The sequence below is a fragment of the Ochotona princeps genome, chromosome 29, assembly GCF_030435755.1.
Source record: "Ochotona princeps isolate mOchPri1 chromosome 29, mOchPri1.hap1, whole genome shotgun sequence".
Classification (NCBI taxonomy): Eukaryota; Metazoa; Chordata; class Mammalia; order Lagomorpha; family Ochotonidae; genus Ochotona; species Ochotona princeps.
In genome coordinates, this window is record NC_080860.1 from 6,162,259 (window position 1) to 6,178,069 (window position 15,811).

Consider the following 15,811-nt stretch of genomic DNA (forward strand, 5'->3'; position numbering starts at 1 on the left):
TTTTCCTTTCAGGTTAAAAAAAATTGTAAGACTGCATTTGTTTTTTATTCAGTTTTTTTTTAAAGATTTATTTGAAAGCCAGATTTTTAAAGAGAGAGAGAGAGAGAGAGAGTTCTTCCAGTTATTGATTCACTCCCTAAATGGCCGCAACAGCCAGAGCTGAGCTGATCCAGAGCTGGGAATGCTGGGAACAGGTGCTTCCTCCCAGCTTCCCACGTGGGTACAGGGGCCCGAGACCTTGGACCATCCTCTGCTGCTTTCCTAGGCTGTATGCAGAGAGCTGGATTAGAAGTGGGACAGTCGGGATTAGAATCGACATCCATACGGGATATTGACGCTGGCAGGGAGAGGACTAGCCTGCCACCATGTTAGCCCCTAATACTTTTCTAAAATAATTTTTACTTATTATTTTAAAGATCTATTACTTACTTGAGAATCAGAGTTACAGAGAGAGAGACAGACAGAAACAGACCTTCTTTCCACTAGTTTACTTCCCAAGTGGCTGTAATGCCTGGAGCTGGACCAGGTCAAAGCCAGGATCTTGGAACTCCATCCAGGCCTCCCACATGGGTGCAGGGGCCCAAAGATCTGGGCCATGTTCTGCTGCTCTCCCACCTGCATTCACAGGGAGCTGGGTTAGCAGGAAGTAAAGCACCCATATAGGGTACCTGAGCGCTGCTCTCAAACAATTTTAGTCCTGTGGTACCTGCGGTTGTATAGTCTGCTGGTTTTTGTGAGATGAGTGTAGGTTTTTTTTCATCATCATTTGAATGGCTGTGGATCACAGTCTAACTCTCACGGTGGCCACTTTCTCCTGTGTGAGTTGTACTGCGGGGACAGTCAATGACCAGGTCTTCTCCTGCTCTCCGTAGTGTGTAGGAGCATTTTACTGGAATTCTGGGGCAGAAGGAATCCACACTGAAAACTCTTTATTTTCATTTTAATTGGAAGCAAGAAGGAACATAGGAACAGAGAGCTCCCATCTGCTGGTTCACTCCCCAAATGCCCACAAAAGCTGCGGCTGGGTTGAGCCGAAACTGGGAACCTAAAGCTCAGTCCAGGTCTCCCATGTGGGTAGCAGGGATCCAAACACTGCAGCCATCTCCTGCCACCTCCCAGGGTCAGAAGTGGGGAGTGCCAGGACTCAACTCCAGGCTTATTGACCTGGACTCCGGGCATTCCAAGCAGCGGTTTAACCACTGTGCCCAGTGCCCAAATGCCCACCCCAAACCACTCTGTCCTGTCAGCCTGCGGTTCCTGTGTGCTTCTTGTTAATGAGGCCAGAGCAGTGGACCAGCTGCAGGGCAGTGGCCAGGAGCTCCCCCGCCTGCCTCAGCCACGCCTCACTGTGTCCCCAGCAGCTGCAGGAAGAGCGCAGGCTGTCCATGGGCTCGGCCATTCTCCCCAGCCACGAACGGGTGGCTGGGAGCACTCTCTTTCTTTGGGTCCGCTTCAGCACGGCACTGTTGACATTGGATGGTGTCATTGGGATGTACCTCCAAGGTGCCAGGGTACCCCATGTACCCCTGTCATGACAACCAAGAATGTCCCCAGACACTGACAAGGGCAAGGCCCTGCTGGTAATCAATGCTCATTGCCAGGAGATGAGGGGCCAGGCTGGTGGGGGCGGGGGAGTTCTTGCTGCTCTTCTTGCCCACGCATTCCGCGGAGCATCAGAGACCTGGCTGACCTCTCCCTACGGTGCCTTATGCTGCTCCACAGGGAGGCTTTCCTGGGGTGGGCCAAGGAGCGTCCTCTGGGTCACCCATGCAGGTGCAGGGTTCCAAGGCTTTGGTCCATCGTCTGTTGCTTTACCAAGCCACAAGCAGGGAGCTGGATGGGAAGTGGGACAGCTGGGACATGAACTGGCACCCATATGAGATCCTGGTGCATACAAAGTGAAGACTTTAGCCACTAGGCTACTGTGCTGGGCCCAATGGCTGATGTTTTTCATCCCTGACCTGCCTTGCGCCTTCTTCCTGTCGCATGCCCTCAGTAGTGCCTGCTGGGTCTCCCGCAGGCCTGTGCGCCCTCACCGTCCCCTGTCTCTTCCAGGAAGGCGAGAACAACGACAAGTTCTTCACCCACCCCAAGGATGCCAAAGCGCTGGCAGCCTACCTCTTTGCACACAACCACCTCTTTTACCTGATGGAGCTGTCTACGGCCCTGCTGCTGCTGCTGCTGTCCCTGTGTGAGGCGCCAGCTGTGCCCGCGCTCCGGCTCGGCATCTACGTGAGTGCTGGCTGCCTGGGAGCTGCCGCTCTCTGGGTCAGGAACCTGAAAAAGAACATTCTGGAAGGGCAGGCCCTGCCAACGGACTCTGGGGGATCTTCCAGGCCTCTCCACGGTGGTGCCTGGGTGGCCCAGAGGCAATGAATGCTGCCCATCCCTACTGTCACAGCTGGCGCTTTCCAGGGAGGGGTGGTGAGCCACTGGCCTCCCGTGGCAGGGTGCCCAGCCAAAAGGTGGGCATGCTCATCAGTGGGGGAGAATGTCTCAGCCTGGGGCCTGCTCTCAGTGTGGGGGGGATCACAGCAGTATGCGGAGGCCTCCTTGTCCCTGTCCCTTTCTCAGACGCGGAAGCAATGAAGGAAGTGTTTGCCTGCCAGGTTAGGGAGACCCTGAGGCCCCCGTGATGAGGCCCTGCTCTCCATTTTCTCACCTGCTCCTGAGCAGCCATTCAGGGTGGCGCTACATTCCTTTTTCCTTCTTCTGGGATCCCTCATCCCTGCCAGCTGCTGTCCCTCCACTCAGGTCCCTGGAAAGCCCGGGCCCTGGAGAGATTTCCCATTTCTATATCCTGGATCCCTACTGGGATGTGGGTTCCAGGAGGGCTAGAGCCCCAGGAAGTGACTGTCCCTCTGGGGGCCGCAGGTGTCAGGGCCTGGAGAGGCTGCAGCAGCCCAATCAGAAGAGGCAAACTCAGCATCCTCCAAGTCTTCTGTGCTTCGGTCCCCAGGAGATTTGGGGGTGCTGCCTGTCTGCCAGCCCTCGTCCCTCAAGCTCCTGGACGTACAGTTACATTTTACTGTTTTCCCTTGTCTCGGTCCCTGGCCTATACTTCCTCCATGCCTTTTCAGGATCTATTATGAATTATGTGAAGTTCTTCCCAGAACAAGGCTGGACATAAGAGTGTCACATTTTGTTGTCTCTTAAACCTCTGCCTGCCTTGCTCCCAGGTCCACGCCACGTTGGAGCTGTTCGCCCTGATGGTAGTGGTGTTTGAACTCTGCATGAAGTTGCGGTGGCTGGGCCTGCACACCTTCATTCGGCACAAACGGACCATGGTCAAGGTGAAGTGTATGCACACTTTTTCTAGGAGAATATCCCCAGGGCAGCACAGAACAAGGTGGACTGTAGCCCCCTCTTGTGGGGTAACATGTACAAGTGGGGAGAGGGGCCGGGGAGGCTGACGGCGCACCATGCCTGACACCCCCAGACCTCCGTGCTGCTGGTGCAGTTCGCCGAGGCCATCGTGGTGCTGGTACGGCAGACGTCCCACGTGCGGGTGACCCGGGCTCTCCGCTGCATCTTCCTGGTGGACTGTCGGTACTGTGGTGGTGTCCGGCGGTAAGGAAGGCATGGGGTCCCCACAGGGAGGGGCGTGGCAAATGGGGAGTCCTGTCAAGTCCCCCTCTGGCCTGCTGCCAACCTCTCTGAGTGGCCACAGAGCCAGACAGCATCTCGTTCCAGTCCCTGGGACTCAAGCAGGCTCTCTGGGAACCTCTAGCCAGCTCAAGCTTAGACTCAAGTGTACTGTTGGAAGCTCCAGCTGGGAGATTCCTTGGCCAGCGTCCTGTTGGTGGGAGGAGAGCAGTTAATTCTTCATTCCATATAGTTGCCATGAGTGGGACTGGATGACTCTGACATATCTTCTTGCATCCCACTTCCCACCGCGGGCACCTGAGGCTTGCCCTTGGCTTTCTGCCACACCCTGCTCCTGCAAGGCCCTGTCTCCAGGCAGAGGTGGCTTGCCCATCCTGGTTGCCCCAGCGTGTATTCCACCTGTCCCACTCTTCCCATTGCCCACTGAGGGCCAGAGAGGGTCTCAAACCACATGGGTGGAAGGCTACACTTGCCATCACACCAGTTTGTGGTGGGATTTGATGTCCCCCATCAGGGACGCCAACCCGCCCGCTCCCTCAACTCCAAGCCAGCACTGCCCCATGGCAGAGCTCCCAGGTAGCCCTGCCCAGCCCAGGCTGGTGCTGCCACACTGGCCTGTCTTCCCTCCCCTCCCCAGCAACCTGCGGCAGATCTTCCAGTCCCTGCCGCCCTTCATGGACATACTCCTCCTGCTGCTCTTCTTCATGATCATCTTCGCCATCCTCGGTGAGTGCTCCCGGAGCAAGCTGGGAACCAGGGACGGTGTCCTGCCCGCTGCCTTTGGCTGCTTCTGGCCAAATCCCACCCTTCTCCCCCACCCCCCGGAGGGCATCCTAGCAGTGGCAGGCGGTTCTTTGTTGCCGTTCGGAACACTGCCAAATCAAGGATCAAGTGCTGGCCATACTGATGTCCAGGAGGCACTGTGTCCTGGTCCACAGGCAGCACTTTCTCATGGCATGGAGGGACCAAGCAGCCCTCCGGGGACACTGACCCCCTGCATGGCCTGTGTCCTAATGGCATCTCGTGGCGGGTGAGGATGTCACCCCAGGGACTGGGCTTGGACAGACATCCCAAGGATCGTAGTTGTAAAAGTCCAGATGCCCCCTATGGACCCACACTGTCCACTCTAGAAGGCGAAATATTAGAAAGAAAATAGAAGCCCCCTTCGCCTCCTCGGGGCACAGCCTCCTCCGGGCACAGCCTCCTCCGGGCACAGCCTCCTCGGGGCACAGCCTCCTCGGGGCACAGCCTCCTCCGGGCACAGCCTCCTCGGGGCACAGCCTCCTCGGGCACAGCCTCCTCCGGGCACAGCCTCCTCTATCCATGCTGCTCCCCCACCAGCTTCTCTCTGTGTGTCTTCATGCTTTTCCAGTACACCCCATAATGTGCAATCCCCAGCCAGCCACAGACACGGCTCATTTGGTCTAAATAATTGGGGGTCCCAGGATTTTCAGTTTAGACTTTATCCCAAAATGCAGGGCCCGGTCACCTACAGGGCCAAATCGGACAGAACTCAGGCACATCCTCCATGACCCTGCCCTACTCCCACCCCCTGCAGCCCTAGGATGCCGCAGTCCCCACCCCTCCCTTGTGCTGTCCCGGGCTGCCACTCTCTGTGGACACCTGGCCAAGACCCCTGTCCTAACATCTCTCTTGGTTTCTCCACCACCTTTTAGGTTTCTACCTGTTCTCCCCGAATCCTTCGGACCCCGTAAGTGACCGACACCTGTGTCTGTCCCTCCTTTGACATGAGGCCTTGTCCCTCCTGTGGGTGGCCAGGGAACCCTGCTCTGCTTGACTTCCCATTGTGGCTTGTGTTTGCCACCTGGGAGTGGCCTGTCACTCCGACTCTAGCCACTTTCTCCCTGAGTCTTTCCTGTCCGGGATCTGGGATGTTTCTTGTGCTGGATTGGGAACATCAGGACACTTAGGCAGGGGTGGGGCAGTGGACGAGGCTGGGCTAGTCGCCCAGACCCATGACTCCTGGGGGACAGTGACCCACGGCACGGTCAGTAGCCCTTTCTTGCTGTGCCACGCCTTAGGGGCTCCCTGGAGACCTGTGGCTGGCAGGTGCGAGCTCTCACATGTCCCTCTGCCCCTCCCCCCTGTAGTACTTCAGCACGCTGGAGAACAGCATTGTCAGCCTGTTTGTCCTCCTGACCACGGCCAAGTGAGTACAGCTCTGCCCTTCCGCCGTGCTGCGGGTACTCGGGCTGCTGCTGGGATAGGAACGGGCCCATGAGCTGCGCTGCGGGCACTGTAGGCTGGGGGTGGGTGGGGCCTGCGAGGGCAGAAGGGCTGTGGGGGACCCTGCCTTCTGCCTCAGCTTCCCAGATGTCATGATGCCCTCGTACTCCCGGAACCCCTGGTCCTGCGTCTTCTTCATCGTGTACCTCTCCATCGAGCTGTACTTCATCATGAACTTGGTGAGTCACTGAGCCTCGGGCTCCGCCGCCACCACGGACTGCACCAGAGGAGTGACATCAGCCAACAACCTCCATGGGTGGGACTCTGGGGCCAGGAGTGCAGGCTCACAGTCTGGAGTGCGGTGCTGGGGGGAGTGGCGACCATGATGGCTGTGTTCCTGGGGGAGGCCCCTTCTGACAGCAGCATGTCACATGCCTTGGGAGGCTGGTGGGTATAGAGAGCCCATCCTGGTGCTGGGGTCAGCAGAGGCTTCTGGGCCACTCTTGTTTTACTCTTGTATCTGAAGAACAGCCTCACGCTGTCACCACGGCCAGGCGTGGCATGAGACCCAGGAAAACCTTTCCTCTGGGTAGACTGGCAATGGATCCTAGCAACATGCTATTGTTAAAACATCAGGCTGCATTCCTTTAAGGTTTTTTTCAAACCGCCAAAGAACTGTGTTGTGTACCTGTTGTTTTAATTTGTGATATATTTAGAGCTGTGAAAATCCAGGGCAGGGCCCAGCAGACTATGACCCCTTAGCCACATCCGGTCCCCCAGTGTGTTTCTGTAAATAAAGTTTTATTGGCGCAGAGCCACGCCCACTTGTTTGCATGCTGACTGGCTAGGTTGGTGGCTTCAAAGCCTCAGAATGATTTTCTGACTCTTTACAGAAGGTCTTTGTTCACCTTTGACCTATAGGGGGAAAAATGAAAAACCAATTTCAAGGGGGGTAGAGAGGACAACAGAATTTCCCTCAAAACATTTATTTTTAAAATTTATTTAAAAGACAAATCACTCATTCCTTGATTCACTCCCTAAATGGTCACAACAGCTGAGACAAGGTTAGAGTTGAAGGCAGTAGTTAGGAGCTTCATCCGGGTCTCCCTGCCGGTGTGGCGCCCCAAGCACTTGAGCCGTCACAGCCGCCTGCCAGGGTGTGCATTTGCAGGATGCTGGATCAGGAGCCAGAGCCGGGGACTGAAGTCAGGAACCCTGACCTGGGATATGGGCATGAAAGTCAGAATTACAGAGGGAGAGTCCGACAGATCTTCCATCTGCTGGTTCGCTCTCCTGTTGGCCACCATAGCTAGGAGCCTCTTCCAGGTCTCTCGTGGGGATGCAGAGTCCCAAGGATATGGACCATCTGCTGCTGCTTTCCCAGGTGCATTAGCAGGGAGTGTAATCAGAAATAGAGCAACCAGGAACTCTAACCAGCACCCATATAGGATGCTAACCTTACAGACAGCGGCTTAACCTGATGCCCCATGGCGCATGCCCCCAGACATGAATTCTTAACCAAAGTTTTAACTCTTTGGCTAAATACCTACTCCCACCCTAAATAGCATTAAAAAAATTTTTTTTTTGCTTATTTATTTATTTGAAAGGCAAAGTTAAAGAGACTCTCGTTCACTGGTTAACTCCTCATGTGGCCTCCTGAAAATGTCCAGGCTGAAGCCAGGAGCTACCCTAGTCTCCCACAGGGATGCAAGGGTTCAAGGGGTCATTGTCTGTTGCTTTCTCATGTGCATTTGTGGGGAGCTAGACCAGAAATGAAGCAACCGGGACTCAAACTGGCTCTCTCGTGGAATGCCGACATTGCAGGCAGAGGCTTAAACTGCTTCACCACACCCCTACTCCCTATAGCATCTTTGAGATACAACTGGTGCTGGCCCATTCCTGACTGCAGGCCTCTTCACTCCTCTTATTTTTGAGGTCACACGAAGCTATGAGTCCCAAAGAGAGGTGGTAAGGGGCAGGTGTGGGAAGCACTGCACAGAGACATGCTCCTTACTGCCCCAAGGTTGCCAGGACAGTGGGCACAGGGGGCAGTCTACAGCTTCCCGTGGTCTGGGCTGAGTTGGGCTGGAAACCCAGACTTGTCCCCGGCTTGTCCCCTTCTGGCCAAGGACAAGTGATGTGGCAGCAGCAGTGTCTTCAGGTCTCTGCAGAGAGAAGTGTGTGAGCCTTGACCATGGCCTTCCCCTTTGGAGACCGGGAGGCCAGCCTCCTGCACCCGAGTTCCAGGACTGGGGAGTGGGGGAGACAGGCAGAGGTGCCCCCGCCGCAAGCCTGACCCCTGTGGGCAAGGGAACCAGGCCTCAGTGCCCTCCCCTCACAGCTCCTGGCCGTGGTCTTTGACACCTTCAACGACATTGAGAAACGCAAGTTCAAGTCTCTGCTACTGCACAAGCGTACCGCCATCCAGCATGCCTACCGCCTGCTCGTCAGCCAGCGGGTAGGGCGGGCAGGGGGTGGGCCTTGGGAGAATGAACAGGTGCCCTGGAAGCCCTCGCTGTACTGGGTGTCCCTGGCTGGCACGTGGACCCCTCCCCTCCCTGCAGAGGCCCGTGGGCATCTCCTACAGGCAGTTTGAAGGCCTGATGCGCTTCTACAAGCCCCGCATGAGTGCCAGGGAGCGCTACCTGACCTTCAAGGCCCTCAACCAGAGCAACACGCCTCTGCTCAGGTGAGCGCGTGGGAGCTGACCCAGGTGCAGGCGAGGGAGTGCCGGGGCATGGGTGTGGCAGAGCCAACCAAGCAGCAGGCAAGCTGGGGGCATGTAAGGGTCCTTGAAGGGGTTGGCTGGATAGACGTGGGTCGTTGGCTCTGTGGTCCTCATGCAGCAGGACCTGCATGCTGCATCTGGCCCTCGTGCCCTAGGTGGGGTGGGGGAGTCCCCTGTGAGCCAGATTGGCAGGCAGAGGGGTCACACACACACACACACACACACACACACACCTGTGGGTAGTAGGGAGCTCCTGAGCTGCTAGAGAGCAAAACTCCGCTGGAGAGGGGAGTATGGAGCAGCTCCATCCAGGCCCCAGAGTTCCCACCGGGGTGGAGTGGCTATCTGTGGGCAGGTGCACAGGGCGTGGGAGCATCTGCATCAGCACCGAGGAACGGACGCTGTGCTCCCAGGTGGTGGGACAGAGGCCTCCTCCAGCCCTGCCCCTTCCCCTGGAGAGGGACCCAGAGGCAGGAAAGGGAGGGTAGGGAAGCTTGTGGGACTGAGTGCTGAGTCCTCTTGCCCTTTGATTTGCTGTGACAGCCTTAAGGACTTCTACGATATCTACGAGGTTGCTGCCTTAAAGTGGAAGGTGAGTGCGTGTGAGACCAGAGAGGGTGAGAGGCCCCCAATGGCTGCCCGCTCCTAGCCCAGCATGCCCCCACCTCTGCCCTGCCATTTGCCAAACACCCACCAAGTACCCATCAGTTCCCTTCGTCACCGTTGACCATAGGCAGGTGAGACTTGGCCCGCTCCAAGGCAGCAGGGCGTGGCGAGTGCTGGTTGTCCATCTGAGGGCTGGTGGTGTTCCCAGCGCAGGCTGAGCAGGGAAGGAAGACCACCCTCCTGACCCCAGGCTGCTGCTGGCTGCCTGTCCTGACCCCCTCTCCCTGTGGTCCTGTCGCCCTGCCAGGCCAAGAGCAACCGAGAGCACTGGTTTGATGAGCTGCCCCGCACGGCATTTCTTATCTTCAAAGGTACACCGGGCCCATGCCGGGGACAGGCCAGGGATGAATGTTTGAGGGTGTGTCTGGAGGGCCAGTGGATGATGTGTGTGTGGGCACCTGTGCACAAGAGAGAATATGGAGCGAGCTCTTCCGTCTGCTGGTATGCTCCTCAAATGACCATAACAGCCAGAGCTGGACTAGTCCAAAGCGGGGAGCCGAGAGAGCTCCCTCATAGTCTCCCACGTGAGTGGCAGGGAGCCAGTCATGTGGGCCATCCTCTGCTGCTTTTCCCAGACCATTAGCAGGGAGCTGGATCAGAAGTGCAGCAGCTGGGACTTGAACCAGTGCCCATATGGGATGCTGGTTTTACTCGTAACACCACAGCACCGACCCCATCATAGAGTTTTTCATTCCACAGGGATGGTAGTTTCTTGAGTGGGTGCCTATTTATGCTGGGCCTCAGCGAGCAGCAGTTTCCATTCTAGCTGTGGCCGGCAAGGCCCGGCTCTGCTGTCTTGTCTCCGGGCTGCGCTGGCTGAGCCCAGGGCAGCTGCCCTCCATGATTGGGAGGCAGTGTCTGAGCAGACACCTGGGTGCCACCGCTGCCCCGGCACCCCTGGTGCGTGTGTGGGAGAGATGTGCATGCCTGCGAGGTGCCCACACTAACACTCCTTCTCTTCTCCCAGGAATCAATATCCTTGTGAAGTCCAAGGCCTTCCAGTATTTCATGTGTAAGTGTGGACACCCCGGCACCAGGCTCCCTTTTCTCCCCCCGAGACCTTGTGGTGCTCCCAGGAGGAGATGAGAGAGTCACCCTGCATGGCACAGTTAGACTGACTATCGCGGACAATCCCAAGCGAGTGTGCAAGTACAGAGTGGAAGATAAGGTGCAGTCCAGGGCCTGTCACACTCATCTCTGGCCCATCTTCCCTGACCATCTGGGATTAAGAATTGTTTTTCTGCCAAGGGCAGTTACACACATAGAGGAATGACCTTGCATCCACGGGCTTGCTCCCCAAGCGACGGCCAGGGCTAGCAGAAGCCAGAAGCCTAAAATCCTATTCATGTCTACCTTGTGGGTGGCAGGGGCCCAAGCAACTGGGCCATCTTCTACTGCCTTGCTAAGTACATTAGGAGAGAGCTGAATCGAAAGTAGAGCAGGCAGGACTTGAAGTGGTGCTTGCATGGGATTTTGGTATCACAGGCAGTGGTTTAATAACGCTGTGCCCCAGGGCCAGTTGAATGCCGAAACCCAGGTTCACAGCAGCACTAACACAATCACTCACTTGCTGTATCCCACAGTGTCAGAATAACCATCTCCACAGGGCAGTGCCTGGGGCCATCTCACTGGAGATATTTGCTCCCGGTGAATTCACACCCCTCGAAGGGATGTTCCATGGAGGACTGGCATCAACCAGGACATATTTAACTTTCTCCAATTCATCTGCCTTTCAAATAAAAATAAAATAGAAGCTTAAAAAAAGAGGTGGGGGAGGAAGACAAAGTGACTGGGGAGAGAGAGATCTTCCATCTGCTGGTTCATTCCCCAAATGGCCTCAAGTCCAGGTTGAAGTTAGGGCCCAGAGCTCTTCTCCCCCAGTCGTGACAGGCGCCCAAGCCCTAGGGCCACATCTGCTACTTTCCCAAGTACAATCGTAGCAGGGAACTGAATCAGGTTCCGAAATGAGATGTCGGCAGCAAGAAAGGTGTCTAAAGCCACTGTGCCACAGAGCTAGCTACTGCTGAAGCTCCCTAGCCAGTGTGCCCGCAGAGAGGGTACGTGTAGGCATTCACAACTGTGGGCTAAGGGGAACCACTGGCAGGCCCGGTCCCTGCAAGAGGAGTGCAGAGTGCCAATCCCCCAGGGAGTCCCGTTCTCTATACCCCCAGTGCTGCCCAGAAAGGAGCCGCAGCCGTGACCTGCAGGGCTACAAGTCCGCCTGGGCCTCCTGTGTCTCTTTCAGACCTGGTGGTGGCAGTGAACGGAGTCTGGATCCTGGTGGAGACGTTCATGCTGAAAGGTGCGTCCCGGCGGGGAATGTGGGGTGGTCAGACCTGGCCACACACCTGGCTGGCATCTGGACTCCTGTCTCTCCCTCACAGGTGGGAACTTCTTCTCCAAGCAGGTGCCCTGGAGTTACCTCATCTTTCTGACCAGTAAGTTGCAGGCGTGCGTTTGTTGGCTGCCTTGCCTTCAGTGCTGGCCAGGAGAATTTTGCTTCTGTAATTCCATGGCTTGCCCAGATTCCATTTTGTCCTCTGGGTCAAGCTCTCCTGGCTTCCTTCGGTTCAAGTCCAGATATTGGGTGTGCCACCTGCAGGGCGTCACCTCTGTGGCTTAAGTCCTTTGGTGGTTCATTTATTTGAGAAATGGAGACAGATCTTGCATTTGCTGGCTCACTCTACCAATGCCCTTAACAGCTGAAATCCAGGACTCAGGGTTTCAGCCTGGTTCTCTGCTTAGGGCGAACAGGAATCCCAGCAGCTGGCCACCACCTGCTGCCTGCTCCCAGGGCACATATTAGCAGAAAGCCAGCTCGAAGGCAGAACTGGGACTCCAACCAGGCGCTCCCATATGGGATTCAGGTCCCAACCTATTTCTTGACTGCTCTGATGGCCACCATGTGGGCTGGCCCTGCCATTGCACTTGGGCTCATGGTGGATGTAGGTGTGGCCTCAGTTCTGTTGGGGTGGGGAGGGGAGAGCCAGGAGGCCAGTCGGGAGACTCCTGGGAAAAGCAGGAGACTGCAGAAGAGCCTCTGAGAGTAACCCTGCCACTTGCTGTCTGCAGTCTACGGGGTGGAGCTATTCCTGAAGGTGGCTGGCCTGGGCCCTGTGGAATACCTGTCATCTGGCTGGAACCTGTAAGTGTAACACCTGCTCCTCACCCATGGCCACAACTGCAGGGACCTGTGCATCCCCCATAGCTGAGTCCCGGCTGCAGGTGCAGGCAGGAGCTCTGGGCACAGGCCTCACTGCAGCAGCTCTGCCCATGGCCTAGGGATTCCCCGGGGCCAGGTCCTTGCCAACCCTCCTGGAAATGACCTCTTGAGGTCTCTCGGGCTGATTTACTCTGCTTGAATCATGATACTGACTTCTCTATTAAAACCACATCCCCACAGAGAAAGTTCTAGTACCTTCCTTGGTGAGCAGCCAAGGGGTCCATGGGCCCTGTCCCACCTGCTGAGGGCTCAAGCACCATTCACTTAACTCATGCATGCCATCAGTCTGGGCTCATGAGGTGCTGAGTAGGGAGAGGCAGATGGATGAATAAGAAACATCCAGGAGCCTGGGAAGGCTGATTCCTGGGGCTAATGCTCCTGGGCTGGATGGGTAGTTCCCTCGTGGGCTGCGGAGGCCTCTGTCTACGAGCTGTGCAGGACCGCAGGGCGAGTCCCGGGCCTTAGTGGCCAGAACCCAGGAGTGTTGCAGCTGACCCCCACCCGTGTGTGACACTGGCCAGGCGAGCAGGAAGGAGCTTGCCGGCGCACCCACTTCCTGACGTGCTGTTGTCTGTGCCAGTGGGGTGGGTGGACGGGTCCCCTGGACAGGCTCACAGCCAGGCCAGGCAGTGGTCGTGGGGGAGGCTCCCGCGTCCCTCTTTGAGCTGGCCTCTCCCTGCCCCCCCACCAGGTTTGACTTCTCCGTCACAGTCTTCGCATTCCTGGGGCTCCTGGCCTGGGCTCTCGACATGGAGCCCTTCTACTTCATAGTGGTCCTGCGTCCCCTGCAGCTGCTCAGGTGATGGCTCGGGCCAGGGGGCAGGAGAGGGAGAGAGGCCGTGGGAAAGCCCTGGGGCTGGCCACAAGAATGACCTCGAATGAGCCAGGGAACTCAGTGGCTGGAGTTCCCGGGTGTCACTGGCCCGTCCCAGTGAGTGCATGCCGCTGTCTGGGTCCCCTCCTGTGCCTGACACTGTGGCAGAGAAATCTGACTCATGATTCTCATGCGCTCTGAGTGGGACCTGCTGCAGCCAGGGAGGCCCACAGAGCAGAGAGCCTTGGCTACTGAGGGCCGGGGGCCAATTCCACGGGGCCTGCCGGAGCCAGTGCACCTGCCCTGCTCACACCCCTCACTGCCCTAGGGCTTGGTGGCGTTTGCCCTCCCAGCTGTGCCCTGGCCTCTCTCTCCTGAGTGTGGGGAGGAGGTCCCAGACAGCACCTCTGGAAGGAGCTCCTGGCATCCTTGCTCAAGGGGAGGCTTGGGCAGAGCCTCTCCCTCTTGGACTGCCACCCTCCTTTCCTGGGAATCTTCTGTGTCCTTACAGGCCCCTGTCCTTCTTTCCCTGGTGGCCCCCCAAACCTCTCGCTCCATTTGCAAACTGTGGCAGAACAGACCCAGCTTGGCCCTGTGTCTTCCACAGAGGGCCTTGGTGTCCTGGGCGTGCCACTGTCCCTTGTTGCACGCATGAGTCACCACAGCCCAGGGCTGGACTGATGGCTCTGAGGGACAGATGAATGACCGTTTGGCCTCCTCTTTCCCTGTGGGCTGGTATAATAGATGGGCAGCAGCAGGTCCCAAAGGAGGGACTCAGCTGGGTGCCTGCACCTGTCCATGACTCGTACCCTCTCCTCATTCAGGCTGTTTAAACTGAAAAGGCGTTACCGCAACGTGCTGGACACCATGTTTGAGCTGCTGCCACGCATGGCCAGGTACTGCCTGCCGTCAGGCTGTAGGTGCAGGCCGCCTAAGGCTTGTGCCCCAAAGGGACGGGCAGCTGGGTGGCTGCAGGGGGAGCAGAAGAGTCCCAGAAAGGACCAGCATCACGGGGTCAGTGGGTATTGACGGAGGAGGTGGGATGCTGAGCACACAGGACTGCCTGGCCACATTCTCCTCTCACCTGACTGGCACATTCAGTAGGGAGGGCAGGGATCTGTCACCTCACTCACCGCCTCTGTCTGCGTCCGCAGGTAAGGGCCCCCTGTGAGTCTACCTGCGCAGGTAAGGGGCCCATCTCTCGTCCAGGGGCATCTGGTCATAGGGTCCCGAGCTGAGCTGTTTGCACACCCGACCTGAACCATGAACCCCTCCCCGGCAGGGACATTCCAGCTGGTCACCGGCTAGGAGCATGCGGCCCCTGCAGTCTGCTCAGGGGATCTGAGAGGCCTCTGCAGCCAGGCCATCCACCCCTGAACCGTGCCATCCCTTTGTCCTCCCCACAGCCTGGCCCTCACCCTGCTCATCTTCTACTACTCCTTCGCCATCGTGGGCATGGAATTCTTCTATGGGATCCTCTATCCCAACTGCTGCAAGTGAGTACAGCGTGGCCCTGCCCGGTTCCGGCAGGCTTGGATTCTAGGGGAGCTAGGCCCAGTAGGCTCCTCACCTGAGTGCTTGGGGATGCTGTGGTCACTTTGCCCAGCACTCAGGCCTCCATGCAGCACATCTCTGGAGCAGGTGTGCCCAGATGAGCTCCCTGTCGCCAAGATATAGCCAAGGGAGCACGTTCCCTCCCATCAGGCTACCATTAGCTCAGCCCAGGCTGGCACCTGGAGGCTGCCCCAGCATCCCAGTGTCAGGAGACCCATGGCTACCACCCACTTCTCTCCAGGAATGGCCATGGAGCTGGGCTGAAACAGTGCATGCCAGGTGGGTGAGGGTGGGATAGGCAGACATACGGCAGGTGGTCCTTGGGCTCAGGAACAAAGAGGAACAAAGCCTCCTATAGCCACCTCTGTTCCCCCTCACCTCCTCCCTAGCCGCCACTGTGGACTCCTGGACTCTGCCACCAAGGGCTGGGCCCCAGTGTCCTCACAGGCTCTGGGCCACGTGGCCAAGAGAGTTTACAAAGAGGCCAGGAGCTGGGCTGAGTGCCAAGCTGATCCACAGAGAGCCATCCTGAGGCTGTGGCTCCCATGCTGCAGGGACCCCCACAGTCACCAGGGAGCCCTGTAGAGTACACCCTCCAGACCTAAGCCCTCGGCTCTGCCCTGCACATCCTCACTCTGCACAGGTACAGGGTGGACCAGTCAAGTTCAGTGCTTACTCAGGCATGGTACCAGGGAATCCAGGAAAGGATTCTTCCAGGAGCTGGCACTGTGATGCAACAGGCTAAACCACCACCTGCAATACCAGCATCCCATGCCAGTACCAGTTCAAGTCCCAGCTGATCCTGTCCCACTCCCTACTGATGCACCTGGGAAAGTAGCAAAAGCGCAAATGCTTGGATCTCTGCTTGCCATGTGGGAGGACTGGATGGAGGATTCCCCCTGTCCTGGGCTTGCTCACCTCCGGACCCAGTCTGGGCAGGCCCATGAGGAGGGGAGGCACCAGGCGTTACTCCCTCCCACAGCAGAGCACCAGAGAAGGAAGGGGTGGGCCTAGAGGAAGCTGACAGTCTTGC

At 57.4% G+C, this 15,811-nt stretch overlaps 1 protein-coding gene across 4 annotated transcripts in view; it reads left to right on the forward strand.

The window, feature by feature from the left end:
- Positions 1-15,811, forward strand: part of TPCN1 (two pore segment channel 1) — a 48,213-nt gene that overhangs the window by 28,661 nt on the left and 3,741 nt on the right. For 3 of the 4 annotated variants that reach the window (XM_058656436.1, XM_004595283.3, XM_058656437.1), the window contains exons 4-21: positions 2,056-2,232; positions 3,180-3,293; positions 3,440-3,570; positions 4,244-4,332; positions 5,283-5,317; positions 5,718-5,776; positions 5,933-6,032; positions 8,135-8,251; positions 8,358-8,482; positions 9,065-9,113; positions 9,435-9,498; positions 10,155-10,199; positions 11,433-11,489; positions 11,572-11,625; positions 12,260-12,332; positions 13,102-13,209; positions 14,049-14,120; positions 14,631-14,720. In XM_058656436.1, coding sequence (XP_058512419.1) covers positions 2,056-2,232; positions 3,180-3,293; positions 3,440-3,570; positions 4,244-4,332; positions 5,283-5,317; positions 5,718-5,776; positions 5,933-6,032; positions 8,135-8,251; positions 8,358-8,482; positions 9,065-9,113; positions 9,435-9,498; positions 10,155-10,199; positions 11,433-11,489; positions 11,572-11,625; positions 12,260-12,332; positions 13,102-13,209; positions 14,049-14,120; positions 14,631-14,720 — 1,559 coding nt within the window. Of the gene's footprint in view, positions 1-2,055; positions 2,233-3,179; positions 3,294-3,439; positions 3,571-4,243; positions 4,333-5,282; positions 5,318-5,717; positions 5,777-5,932; positions 6,033-8,134; positions 8,252-8,357; positions 8,483-9,064; positions 9,114-9,434; positions 9,499-10,154; positions 10,200-11,432; positions 11,490-11,571; positions 11,626-12,259; positions 12,333-13,101; positions 13,210-14,048; positions 14,121-14,378; positions 14,410-14,630; positions 14,721-15,811 lie in introns of those variants that run through there. The other variant, XM_058656438.1, reaches the window with a different exon arrangement.